Below are 13,497 nucleotides of genomic sequence, written 5' to 3'. Positions count from 1 at the left end.
TGAGATTTCTGCATCTTTTCTGTGTTTGAGGAATGGGTTGTTCTGTCCTTTTTCCTCCTTTCTTTGCTGCTTTGTTTGTACAGCTTTGCAACATAATTATAGCCTCATGAGAATGCAACAGTGTCCCAGTACCACAGGTATTTGGAATTTGGGCACTAGTATTCAAGATTTTAGGATTTAAATTTTTTCATTAGAAATACATAAAAAATACACTGTTTTTCTGATCTACTTGAAGAATATTAGAGAAATACTAACAAAAGTTCAAAGATTTAGGTGTTATAAAACATAACCAGTGTGTTATTTATAATAGTGAGAAATAGAAAATGTTCTAAAGATTGCTAATTATGCCAAATGAGTTGGGAATCATGTTTTAAAGAAAATCGAATGATCGGATAAGTGCTCATGAAGCAGTAAGTGAAAAAAGCCATGCATAAAATTATGAAGTGTTACTTTACTTTTTAAATGTATATATTATATACATATATAATAAAGGGAAAATACACCATAATCTTGGTGGTAGTATGTGTCACAGGATGGTGGGACAATTAGGGATTTTTAAAATATCATTTTATTTTCCAGCTTTTCTACAATAAATAGAGAAGAAAGGAAAGGGAGTATTTTAACTTTCACACCTGTAAATGAATTAAAATATTAAAAAGTCAAAAAGTCTGCTCTTGATAGTTTAAAAATGTAGACATTTTAGATGGACATTTTTTTTAGGTATAATTTCTTGGACTTCCGTCATAGTCTAGTGTGTCTTGCACATTTAATCCAGCTTTTTCCTTTTTCGAATTACGCTTTTTTAGGTTTCAGAGGAATAGAATCCAGGAGCTGGGATCGAGATTGACAAATCATACTACTTTCCTTTGAGGGTTGGCCTTGCCTCTGTTTTTCCATCTAGGACTTGTTGCATTTTCACATCCCTCTAGTGGTCTGAATTTGTGTTTCTCAGGAGAGGAGGTTCCCGATTGAGTGAGCAACTGCCCAAGGTCCTAAATGCTTTGAGGGTCCTAAAGAAGATTTCAGACGGATTGAATGAGCTTGATTGAATGTTGAAAGGCTGGCCCAAAGCAGTTTCCAGGAAATGTGGGAAAACCAAACGTGTTTTACATTCTGAAATGTACGTTCTGAGAAGATTTGGAGAGCCAGGGAAATAAAACTGAGAGTGACTGAGCATCAGAGCGTGAAGACCACCCTCCCCCAGGCATTGCGTTTCCTTCGCCCTCCTTGGGGCTCAGGCCTGTGCTCACAGTTCCTTAACCGGGTCCACCCAGAGTCACAAAACATGGGAGAATAAATTATGTAGCATTTCCCACTGTCTGCTTCTAGGAAATAGTGAGAATAGGAGGCAGCCAAGTTTTAGCCGGAAGCTTTTCCCTACTGAATATTACACGTTCAGGATTGGAGGGGGATGAGGGACGCATTTGTGCACAATCTGATTCTAGGCAAAGTAGGGTTCGCGCTAAGGCTGTTGTTGAAGTAATTTTAAAGCATTAAATTGAGATGTTTTCTTTAAACAACAATACAAAAAAGTACACCCTTTCAGTGTACTTTAATAAATACTTTCAAGGCACCAGCGTTGCCTATTTATTTGCTCTGTGATAGTCCTGCTTGTGAGGCCTTCTCCTTTGCAGGTTGACATCTCATCAGCTGCATCCATGCTCTTTGCATAGGAACGTGACCTTTCATTTGCTTTTTCTCTTCCACTCTTTTCTCTTATATTCTGTTTATTCTTAGAGGCTTCCAGGATGAAGACCCTACCTAGATTCAAGGTGCCCTGAATTGGCTATCTTTTGATTTTTGACACTGTACAGAAAAGCTTTGTAACTTTGGAGAAATTCTTCACAAAAAGGTTAAAATGATTTGGGGGATGGGAGGCAGAGCGATATGAGTGTTAACTGGGAAGTATTTGTCGTTGTGAGGATATTCCACATACTTCTCATGACAAATGATTGATCCCTCATATATGCATTTGCACGTAAGTCACATCTAAACTTCAACCACTTGTGGCAGAAGCTTCGGCCGACGAGCAGCTGTTTAGACTCGCTGGACATGTGGGGCTGCGGGGCTTGATCACCACTCGTCCCCCCTTAGTGCTGGGGGGTTCTGTGGTCCCTTCCCTGCTCCCTTTCTCACGTCTGAAGAGGTAAATTAATGGGTGTCCATACTCTCCCACTTCCTGTTAGAGCACTAAACCCATTTAAACGTTTCTCCTGTAAGAAGCAGTAAATCCATTGAATACTTGGCTAGATAGAATTTGGTCTGTTTTTCAGTGTTTCCACATTAACATTCTGAAGATCTCTCTTAGAACAAGTCTTGGCATTTCATAATGCCTCCGATAGAGAATTTGATAACACTGAATTCGATTCCTGTCTTTACCTAGTTCCCCTGTTTTGTGTGTGTTTCTGTGAGCGTGTGCTTTTCCTTTGGGGCAGTGTTTTTTGCTTTGTTTTTAATTCTCACATCAGTTTTCTGTGAAGAAGGTCATGTACAAGTGGCTTTTAAATTTCATGTGGTGGTGTTTGGAACCTTCACTCTTTACTCCACCGGCCACACCAACCTGAGGTTCATTGCTTTGGGGTATTTTGTACCTAATGATTCATACTGTGAGGGAAGAGAAGCTTCAGGGTTTTTCTTAGCCTCTAACACCAGGAGTATCCTCCTGAGCCCTTTAGTTGGAAGTAGCTACATCGAGGGCTTTGGATTTTTACATCTTTTCGTTCATGACTTTTGGGGACATCATACCGCTCACTGCTTCTTGTCCCTTAAATTCTCAGATCTCAGAGTTTGTTCCATCACCACTGAACTTTAATTTTTTTTTAATTGCCATTATTTCTAAAAGTGCATCTGTGTAGGAGTATTCTTTCTTTAAATATTCTTTTTAAAGTGTTGGTTACCTCTGATCTTTTAAAATATCTTTCTCTCTTTGAAATTCCAGCTATTATCCCCCTTGGCTCCTCTAGCTGACCTGGACCTTCATACTTTATTGGGGTCCTGAGAAACTAGACGGTCCATTCAAATGAGCCTCTTCTGACATGGCATCATCTAAGGGAGGGCTACCTCCAGATTAGAATTGGTTTCTCTTCTTCTGCTTTTGTTTGGCTCTGAAAGTTGCTATTTAGTATTTAGTGGAAAGTCTAAGGTAATAAATTGGGGAAGGAAAGAGGGGAATGAAGTGAGACTCTAGGTAAGTGATTTCTGAACAGAGAAGCTTTGGGTATTTTGCTGGAGGCTCCCCCCGTGGCTGTGCCCCCCGGGGAGGAGTCGCAGTGGGGTCCCTTGCAGGTGGCGCAGTGCATGCTAAGGGGAGAGCAGGGAGTAAGGCAGGAGTTGCCTTCCACACTTGGCTAAACTGGAAACTGCTTGAAATGCCAGGACTTTTTCTGTGACCAAATTCTGGTCACAGAATTTTTTGGAAATATTCATAACTCTTCTTTATCTTTTCGTTCTTTCCACTTTTCCCACAGCCTGGTTCCTCAGAGGGAAAGAAGGAAAAGGAGTGCTTTGCAACAAATGCCCTTAATGGCATTATGGTACTTTGACTGCTCTGCTGCTTCTGCTCTCCTTTCTTTTTTAAATTTTATTTTATTTATTTTTAAAAATTTTTTTTACAGAACTAATCTTTTCTGCTCTGCCTTCCTCTCCTGTTTGTCTTTCCTTTATGGTTGATAATTGTATTGTCTTTTCCAAAGTATTTGTCATTAAACAGTTGTAAAAAGTGTTATGATTACTTTTCAGCATGTCAATATTTTTATTATGTTGCCTTCCTTGTCCTTAATAACTGCATACGGGACACTAAAACCTTCATGGTAAACATTGCTTTTTTTTTTCCCCCCTCTTCTGTAGTCCCTCCATTTCAAGGACTAAAACAGTCTTGCGTTAAAGTAAAAACCTGTGACCGGAGCTGAAGGAAGACTCTAGGAACAGAAAACTGCGACAGGACTTAGCACAATTTATATGAAAACAAAACAAAATTGCAAAAGCCTTAGTTGCTTTCCACCTAAGAAGTTCATCCAGTGAAACAAACGCGCACTGGAGTTTAATTAGCTAAATGAGTTTGGGTACAAGTGAAGACTGAAGAAGGACCCAACTCTGGTTTTGTAGAAATGTCTAAAATGTAACAACAACAACAACAAAAAAACTGTTGTAAATTTCTTCTCAGGTGTAAATATCTAAGCCCTCTGTAACTGAGAGAGCTGAGTAGTCCGTCTGTGTGGTGCATGTATGTCCTATGTGATGGCAATCATTTTAGCTGCTGGCCTTCGGAAGAATTGAGAATATCTGATGGAGGTTTTTTTTTTCTCCTATTTATTTTGTGTTCATCCTGTGTTCCTGTGTCAAAATATATAAACATAAAGTAGGCATTACTGAAATGGTACTTTCCATAATTTGGTACTATTTGGTTTAATCATCTTCACTTTAATGTTTGTCATATTGTAATGTTAACTCTGTTATGTACCCAAGCTGCTTGTCTTCCACCAAAGAGTGCTTTATTAACAAGAATCTGTGAAAACCACATTTAAACACTGTTGTATGTTGTGATGCAAACTGGTACTCTAGTAATCTAAAACTTGCAAGAGATTATGAATGATAGCTTTAGAAGACTCAGGAGAAGGAACTGGCTCCACTATTGGACGGCTGCTAATTTCATCCTTTTTAGGTCATTTAGTTTCTGAAGAATGCCAAGGCTGCCTGTTGTTGGTTGTCCAGTCATACAAATTAACATTACCTTTCCTTCCCTGTGTGTTCCCCTAGGAAACCAAGATCCCAAATAACGGTGACCGGATTGCTTTCATGGGGTCTTTCACTATTGCATTGCGAATTTTTTTCCTTCTTATACGATCAGTCTAAGGCCATTAACATACTCTCTGATTTCAGTGACATTTATCTGCATCAGAGTTTCAGTTTGTAAATGAGAACTCACTGTTGCCTTTGGTTAGGGAATATGACTACTAACTCTTTGCAGAGTGCCTTCTCCTCTCAACCCTCCTGAAACATAGCCACGCCTGTGATACAAAGCAATCACAAAAACAGTCTATTTGCTGCTAACAAAAATTAGGGCCCAAAATAAAAATTTTGCAACCGACCCCTGTGTGGTTACTTCCATAGTCAGAAGTGAATGGTTTTAGTTGTCATTAACCACTTTTTGCCCATCCGAGTTTAAAAAATGGAGGGGTACAATATTGAAAGGCAATGGCTGACAAATACCTTATGAATATATCAAGTCAGTGGGCACTTGCATTTTTAAAAACTGCCTTTTAAACAAAACTTAGGAACAAAGAATTGTTGGAATAAACAGGTTAAGGTCTGTTAATGCAAAAAAAAAAATTTTGATGTATGCTCTCTTGGAGTGGACTAGAGTATGAAATTGACTGCCATGGAGGGGAGATGGAACGTGCTGCTGCCGTAGCCCAACAGGCAGCTCTGTCCCCACCAGGCTGTGTGGGATGTGACTTCGCCAGCTTTTCTAGGCTGGGTGCTAGATCACAGGGCAGGAGTTGCCTCTCCTTGGAAATGAATAGGCTCAGAGACCCTCACTTGGCTTGGGAGGGTACTGCTGTCGAATAGGATTTGGGTGGGAGGAGGAACTTCCATTTGCTGAGTTGTGGTGGGAAACAATGCTAGGTATTCAAACTGCCCGTGCATAAAGCATTGAATTCTCAGGGCAACTCTTCTTTCCCTTACACTTCTAAAGGCCATCTCCTCCAAAAATAATCCAGGTTTTTTGAACCATTCTTCCTTTGGCCTTTTATTACTTTAGAACAAGTAAATGTGCCGCCAGCCTTGGCTCATGCTAAATACTGTCTCCTTCACAGTGAATAAGTCACTTGGTGTCTTGGCCAAGTGTGAAAAATTGGGACTTCAGTGTTAATACAGTACTTCTTCTACGAAAAATTGCCTTTTCATGTTGGCTGCTCAAATTTGCAACAAGAATTGCCACTACTATGGCTCTTTCTAAAGTTCTTTGTGTTTAACAGGCTTACCAAAATTAGTCATAGGAGATTAGTGATTTCTTAAAGCTGCGTTCCTTTGCACACACCAGTGACTTGGGATACACAGTATTAGCTTGCTGGGGACATCTCTGCAGTCCAGAGAAGTCTCTGGGTCTGACTGATTGGAAAATTCTTCCTGCTATGAGTAAGAGCGGACGCCCTTCCCGCCCTCGCCACCACACCCAGATTCTTTTGAGCTCTTCTAACTTTGAGTCCTTGTTATAGAAGGCTTGTTGCTGTGGCATGTGAAGACAGTGCCTGTCAGATGGGGAGATTCCTTTCATTTAGGAGCCTTAAATAGCTTTGAGAGTGCACCAAGACAGTTTCCAATGGAATTAAAATTAGAAATGAATGTTTTTAAATGCCCTTGAAGCTTTCTGGGAGCTCAGATAGACTTTCAGGGACAGTCCAAAGGAAGGGTTTGTGCAAAACCGTGTAAACCCAGAAGTTGAAGTCAGGCTTCTATTTTGTAGTGCTAAAGAAAAATCAGAACTCTTTCTTCATTGTCAGTGAGGAAGAGTTCCTCCTGAGCAGTGCCTCATCGAAACAGGGAGCCCCACTTGTCAAATGCAGCTGCTTCCCGGCACAGGCTGCTCTTCTGAGCCTCCAGGATTGTTCAGGTCTAACACTTGATCCCCTTGGCCTGTCAGCCACCCGCTCCCTTCCCTGCCCTCCTCCCCCTTTACAGGGGTAATTTCTACCTCTTTTCTTGGGCTCAGACAAGTTTTAGAAGAGTTCCCAAATGTTCTTTTGAGGCAGTGTGTTTGCACTTGGAGCTTGAAGCAGAGTGTGTGCTGCAAGGACCCATGGGCTCTCTGGTTCCTGACAAGTGAGCAATGTATTGTACTCGCTTGAGGTTTGTTCTAAAAGTAGCTCAATGCCTTTTTTTTTTTAATTTTATTTTTTTATATTTTGGAAAACAGTGCTCATCAAAAACAGCTTTAAACATATTTTATTTCTTTAATAGTTATTTCCCACTGAAACTGACCTGGTGAGGCTAGCTGCTGCTCTTCCATCTCTCCCAAATCTGAATATTCCCAATTTTGCTGAGAGGAAATACTACAGATGTGTTTAAAAGACTGGACAATTCACCTATACTGTGTAGGAAATTACCTCCTTAATTACCCAGTAGAATTAACTGTCAGCAGTCATGTTCATCTGATTATAGTACTGCAGTTTTATATTAATAATTTGCAGACTTTTATCTATCCTGCACTCATGTACAGATTATTAAAAGTTTTAAAATGTAATTGATTAATCAGTATTTGATCAATCATTGTCTTGATTTTTTAAATTAAAATGTATATTTCTAACCATATTTTTTTAAAGCTGAGAGAACTGGTTGAATGAATGTTTATTTTCCAGAAGGTATTTTTAAGATAAAGCTTCAAAATGGCCTGTAAACTTTGCATATCTATGTAGTTTGATACATATTGTCTCATTTGAAAATCTTGTGTATTGTGACTGGTTTTATACAAAATATCAAATAGTGGAAATTGTATAATTATGGTCATGTAATTAAAAGTATTAACCAAACAGCTTTTTGGTCTGTTGTATTCATGTACTGAGCATTTCGAGTCATGGAAGGCAGTGGTTAAAGTATAAAGCAGGGTGGTCATTGGTGGCTCAGTGGCAGAATTCTTGCCTGCCATACCGGAGACCCAGGTTCGATTCCTGGTGCCTGCCCATGTGGGGGAAAAAAAGGTATAAAGCAGCTGTAACCCTGCTGCAAGCGCAGGAGGCTGCTCCTGTCCGTAAGTCGTTCCACACACACAGCCCGCCACCATCTCAAATGATGCAAAGGTTTGCCATCCTGGCAACTACGGAGAAGACAGCAGTAAAGTAGGCCCTTTGAGTCTTGCAGGTTGTAGAATCTGTTTCCTTTATTTTCCCTGCCAAGGTTTGGGATTAAAGTGCTGAACAAAGGGCAGGACGGGGGCATTCCACATTCTGATTTCTCATCCTGAACCTAACCCTCGGCCCTCCTTTCCCCCCTTCCCTCTTTGGTCCCTGTTGCTGGCACAGATCCTAAAGACTTAATGACTGCTCCGTCACACGGAGAGGTGCGACTTAAGACCTGTTCTGTTTCCCAAGGATCTTGGCCCTGTAGTTATGAATTTTTATATTCTGTGGAGCCCTCTCCAGAGGGAACTGTTCATCTTCTTGCCTCCATTCAAACTACTACCCCAACACTTCTCCCAGAACAGGTTTTCCAGCTCCACCCTTGGTGAAAGCAGCAGCGTCTACCTTCCCCTCCGTGCTTTAGGTCACGTGCTCTACCACACACCAACTGGAGCTCAGTTGGTGGGCATGGGCATGGGGACAAGCAGCTTGATGAAGTAAATAGCTTTCCATAAATTACGTTTTGGTACATTCTAGGTAATTTTCTTTAAATGAGTAGTAGGTAGAGACTGATTTTGCTAGCTTATATACTCCCTCGCTATATGGAAAGAAGTAAGATGTTTTGGGTACTTGCAGCATAATTTCATGGAAGTGTTAATGGTGTAAGCATTTTAAGAGGCCAAATGAGCTATTTTGACTTGAAGGATGGAAATCCATTCACAAGAGGTAAATCTCTTGAGAGTGGTTGATCAGAGGCCAGGCTGCAGGAGAGTAAACTTGAGTGGAAAAGGGCCTTTCACGAGGCCCCAGGAATTTATTGAGGTAGGTGGAGCAAGTTGTTGTGGGAAGCAGGCTCAGGTACAGTGGAGATGTTCATCAAATGACCGACCACTTTATTACCTAACCAGCAGAAAAGATAAGGGAAAGAGGTCCATTGTGGCTGATCCCCTGCGGAGGCCAGCTGCCCAGGAAAGGGTGAGTGGATGGGCTGCTCTGTCTACCCTGCATTTGTGGGAGGTGAAGGACCCTGTGCTTCCTGGGTGCTGGGTTTTTATATACCCCAAGGGGAGGGGGCTCTGCCCACTGAGCAAAAAGCATGTATAAAGCAACCCTTGTGCAGATTTCTACTCTGACAAACAGCCGGGGCCACTTGTCCCTGGTTTCTGGTTTAAGGTAAAGTCAGGCTGTTCCATTCCTGGGAACATTTTGCATGCAAACGAGGGGAAGAGGAGGGCTAGGAGTTGGCTGCTGAGTGTTGTCCGTGACTCCCTCGCCCTAGCAAGTTGATACGGAAAGAGTAAGTTGGGGTGATGTGCATTTGAGCCCGAACTTCTTCCACTTACTTTGTGACCTTGGGGTTCCCTTTCTGAGCTTCACTTTGTTCGTCGGTAAAATTGGACTAGTAGGCACATAGTCAAGATTAAATGGGATCAGAGGAGGTGACCGAGCCCTAGCCGGGGCCCTGGTGTCAGCGTGGTGGACGATTGCTTCCTTCCCCTCCTGTGTGTTTTATTTTAACAGGACAGTTGCGGGTGTGTTGGATGGGACCTTTATAGGAAGACTTCTCTAAAAATGTAACTTTCGTGTTCTCCATAGCACACTGTGACATGTACTCGTTCTCTCCCCATGGCAGGCCGCGTAGGTAGGATCCAACTTTTTACTCTACTAACACTGCATGAATGATTCTCCTGTTGCCATTCTTCCGAGGTGTTGTCCATTTCCTTAGGGGTAGATTCTTATAAAACGACCTACGGAGTCAAAAGATATGCAACTTTTTGAAGCTTTGGAAGTACAGTGAATCAAAAAGCAGCTAGTGTAAAAAAAAAAAGCATTTGGTGTAATTGCCCAGAGCCTGGATTCTGAATGGCTACAAACCTAGGATTTTGTCCAAGTTCCTTATGTTCTCTAAACTGCTGTTTCCTCTTCACTCAGTGGGGATGGTGATATCAAACAAGTTAGTATTTAAGTGCTTACAACAGTGCCTGGTACACATTAAGAACCATCTATGTGCATGTTTAATAAAAATAGTGCTTTAATGGTCTCCAAAGGACCGTGGCCGTGGACGCTCCTGTCCTCCCTCCTGTCTGCTTGGCCAGCTCCTTAGTTAACAGCAAGACACTGGCTCTAATGTCGTAATGTGTCTGGATCACAGTCACTCCCCTTCTATCCTGGTCCTATCATTTAGCTGCCTCATTATTCAGATTTTTGGCATTCTGTCTTCTAAGTGGTTGGCAAAGTATGTTTCTATATTAGGTTCTCCTCATCTCTCTCAGTTTAATTTGGGGAAGGGTAGACCCTTCTGGGAAAACCCTTGCAGATTCCTCCCCTAGACAGTTTCCAGCTCTCTCCCGGGGGGTGACAGCCCACGTGGGGATGAAGTTCTTCCATGCTGCCCGTATGTCCCATCCTGTCATCTTGTCTCTAACTGTGTCTTTTCTCTTTGCTAGCAAGTCTGCATGGCTTTGACATGTTTCTGGATGACAGGTGCTCCATCCAAAGTGAAATCTCCAGGTAAGGAGGCTCCTGGCTAGCAGGGCCACACCCAGGATGGCCTGGGTACCACCAGGACCCTGGCCCCTTGGATTTTTGTCATTGCTGACTATCACATTTGTAGTTGGGGAGAGGGTTTGCGTGGGAAAAGAAAGAGTGGGAGGACGTAGTGTGGTTTGTGTGGTGGTTTGACATGGACAAAGACAATAGGGCCAGTTTAGTTGAGTGTTTCTGGCCAGCACAAGTGTGTTTCTTCATGTAAAACAAGAGGAGTTTTCAGGCGGGATCATTCTTTGTGGTGTAGGACTCGCTGGAGAATGCAGAGTCTGGCATCGCTGGCGCCCCACACCTACTAGATGGCAGGAATGCTCCCCAGCCATTGGATGACCCAGACGCCCCCACACATTTTAAAACCACCTCAGGGGCTATGCTGGCCCCAGTTGGGAGCCTCTGATGCGCTGCCAATACAGCCTTTACTGGGCAATGTCACGGAGACAGCAGCAGACATGCTTTGGGTCCGTGCTGAAGTGAATATTGCTCCTCTGCCTTGTTCTGCTCTGGCCTTCACCCGAGTAGGCAAAGGAAGGGGTTGGAGGGAAGGTTTCCTGTACAGAGGGGGACAGCAGTGGGGCTTAGTCCTGGAAACAGGGCTCATGTGTGTTCATGAGAGTGGAGGCTTGGAGATTTCAGGCCGGGCCTTGGCTGGTCGGCCGGATGGCCTGGCTGCCCGGCTCCAGCTTACCCCCTCCAGTAGCCACGGGGTGGGGGGGTCACCTGTGCCTACTGTCTCCATCCCCGAGAGGGTGGGGACTATTGTGCCAGAGCTGGAGGCCACAGGAGTGCCCCAGGCAGGCCAGGGATAGCCTCTCCTTATGTCACAGTTCAGTATTCATTCAGCACTGTCGGGCAGAACAGGGCAGAGGTATGACAGGTGGTGGCATCCCAAACCACTCTGCCCAAGCCTCAGTTTGCCTTGCAGTTTTAACCAAGTTGCTGGGCTCTCTTCTCCAACTGATATTATATGAAACAACTCCTTGCCATAAACACAGTGAAGTCCCTAGGGGGAGGTTCTGGTACGTGTAACTCTGCCCGTCTCCTCCCTTTCCCAGTGCTGGTTTACTGTCCCGGGCTGTAACCTTTCTGGACCGGCTTTTGATCTGGCTTGGGATCCATAGGGACTAGAACTCCAGAGATGGTTCCCTGCGCCAGGACGGCACAGTGCCCCCCGTCGGGAATTTTCTCAAGGTGCAATTTAAGCCTGTTTCCTCCCGCCCATGCTTCAGGCACTCAGCGAAAGAGTATTTTTTACCTCCTCCTTCCACTGAGTATTGAGATTTCAGCCCAGGGCCAGGGCCCACCATCATGGGTGATGGTGAGGAGGGGTGTGTGGGCGGGCAGGTGTACAACTGCGTTGGGTGGGGAGCAGACCGGGCTGCCCCCAGTGCAATCCCTAGCCCCAGGAGGTCAGTGTTTTTTGAGCTTCCTTATGTTAGGAGCCCCTTAGAATATCTGATAGATGCTGAAGACATTCATCTTCCCAGAAAAGTTCATGTTGAACTTTTGACAAGTTCAAGGGCTCCGTGGCCTCAGGGTGTGTACCACACGCCAGGGGGCGCTGCTCCCCTGGGTGCGCTGCCAGGGCTCCCCCTCACCCCTTTACCCCCTGGAGCAAGGCAGAGATGCGGCCCTCTTCACGGACCCCCCACCCCCACACCCAGGGATCCTCAGTGAAATTCTAAGCCGTCATGTCTTCCTGCGTTGGCCACAGCGTCCCTAAGCGAAGGTGGCCAGTTCCTTACTAGACGCCAGCTTCCCCATTTCTCCTGTTTCCTTTCTGTCATTCCCTCGTAATGGAAACTTCCTTGCTCACTCCTAGTCATCCCCTTTCATCGTCACCAGAATATGCAGGTTCATTTTGCATTGCCTAGATAATTCAGGACTTGTCTCAGACACTTAAAAATTCTTCTCGCTATTGTTCTAATGCAGACTGGGCAGGTAGAGCAGAGGCCTAGGCCCGTCACAGGTGTGCGGGTGCTCCCTGCCCACCTCCGGGGCCCGCCATGCACACCAAGGGCAAGTGGAGGACTCCCCTGGGGTCGGGTGGAGGGGTCCTTAGTGCCTCTGGTGGGGTGGCTGCGCTAGAGGAGAGTTCATCCCACCGCCGTGTTTTAGATTTGAGAACTCGCAGAAGCCCCTCGTGAGAACTGTGTACAAGGTGATGTCACTCCATTCTCACAAGACAGGAAAGTTACGTGTAGCAGCCCTCTGAAGTTAGACCACCTTTTGCAAAGAAACAATGCTTATAAAAGCTGTTTGGTTTGCCAGCTCCATTGGCTCAAGCTCCTGCTGTCCCCACATGGTGGAGCTAGGATGGTTGTGAGAGCATTTGTGGTCATGGCTGGGCAAAATTCTATCATCCTGAGTAGTGGGAAACCTAGTGGCCAAGGGGAGGCTTTCCTGGAACAATGGGTGACAGGCTGGGCTGGGGCGGACATGGTCAGGAGCTTTCAGCCCCCTAGGTTACTGCTTTGGATTCCTGAGGTCCTGTAGGAAATTTTCTCTTCCTAGCTTCGTCAGTGCCTTGCTGGATGACCTTGAAACTAATATCTTGGCTTCTCAAGTCTTACTATCTTCACTCGTCCAGGAGACCTAATAAAGGTCTCTAATAACGCATTTGCATGGAAACCACGTGAGGATAAATGCACTGTAAGCCTCTAGTGCGTCAGGTTACACAGCCATGATTTGTCTCCTTATCCCCTTAGCATGGATGGACACAGATACATAGGACATACTCAAAATGGCTCCTTTTGTCCCCTGCTGATGCACATGTGTCCTCTGGCCTTCCTGCACCCTCTCCTAGCAGCATTGCCCAAGGGATTAATTATTTAGTTGAAAGTTTCAGTTGTCTATAGAAAGATCGCTAACTATGCTTAAGGGTTAAATTTTGTTTCTGCCTCTCTTCATCCCACCCCTGCCCAAATACTAGCTAGGGAGCAAGAAGGACAAACTTGGCTTACATTAAGTCTGAGAAAGAGGAAGACACTAGTGTTTAGGGCTGCACCCTTGGACAGTGGTTGCTATAAATCAGGAGGGGTAGTGGCTCGTTTTGGAGAAGGCAGGAAGTAGTGACTGACATGGACCACATCAGGGACGGTGGTGCCGGGAAAACGGT

At 44.4% G+C, this 13,497-nt stretch overlaps 1 protein-coding gene across 17 annotated transcripts in view; it reads left to right on the top strand.

Moving 5' to 3' along the window:
* The window catches only part of CDC14B (cell division cycle 14B), a 158,766-nt gene that overhangs the window by 123,962 nt on the left and 21,307 nt on the right, over positions 1-13,497 (top strand). For 5 of the 17 annotated variants that reach the window (XM_077148742.1, XM_077148731.1, XM_077148739.1 and 2 more), the window contains one exon: positions 3,847-7,524. In XM_077148742.1, coding sequence (XP_077004857.1) covers positions 3,847-3,883 — 37 coding nt within the window. In that variant the 3' untranslated portion in view covers positions 3,884-7,524. The other 12 variants (XM_077148732.1, XM_077148738.1, XM_077148746.1 and 9 more) reach the window with 8 other exon arrangements.

Source organism: Tamandua tetradactyla, chromosome 2 (assembly GCF_023851605.1).
Source record: "Tamandua tetradactyla isolate mTamTet1 chromosome 2, mTamTet1.pri, whole genome shotgun sequence".
Lineage (NCBI taxonomy): Eukaryota > Metazoa > Chordata > Mammalia > Pilosa > Myrmecophagidae > Tamandua > Tamandua tetradactyla.
The sequence above is the reverse complement of the archived record's forward strand: the minus strand, read 5'-3'. Positions and strand labels throughout refer to the sequence as shown.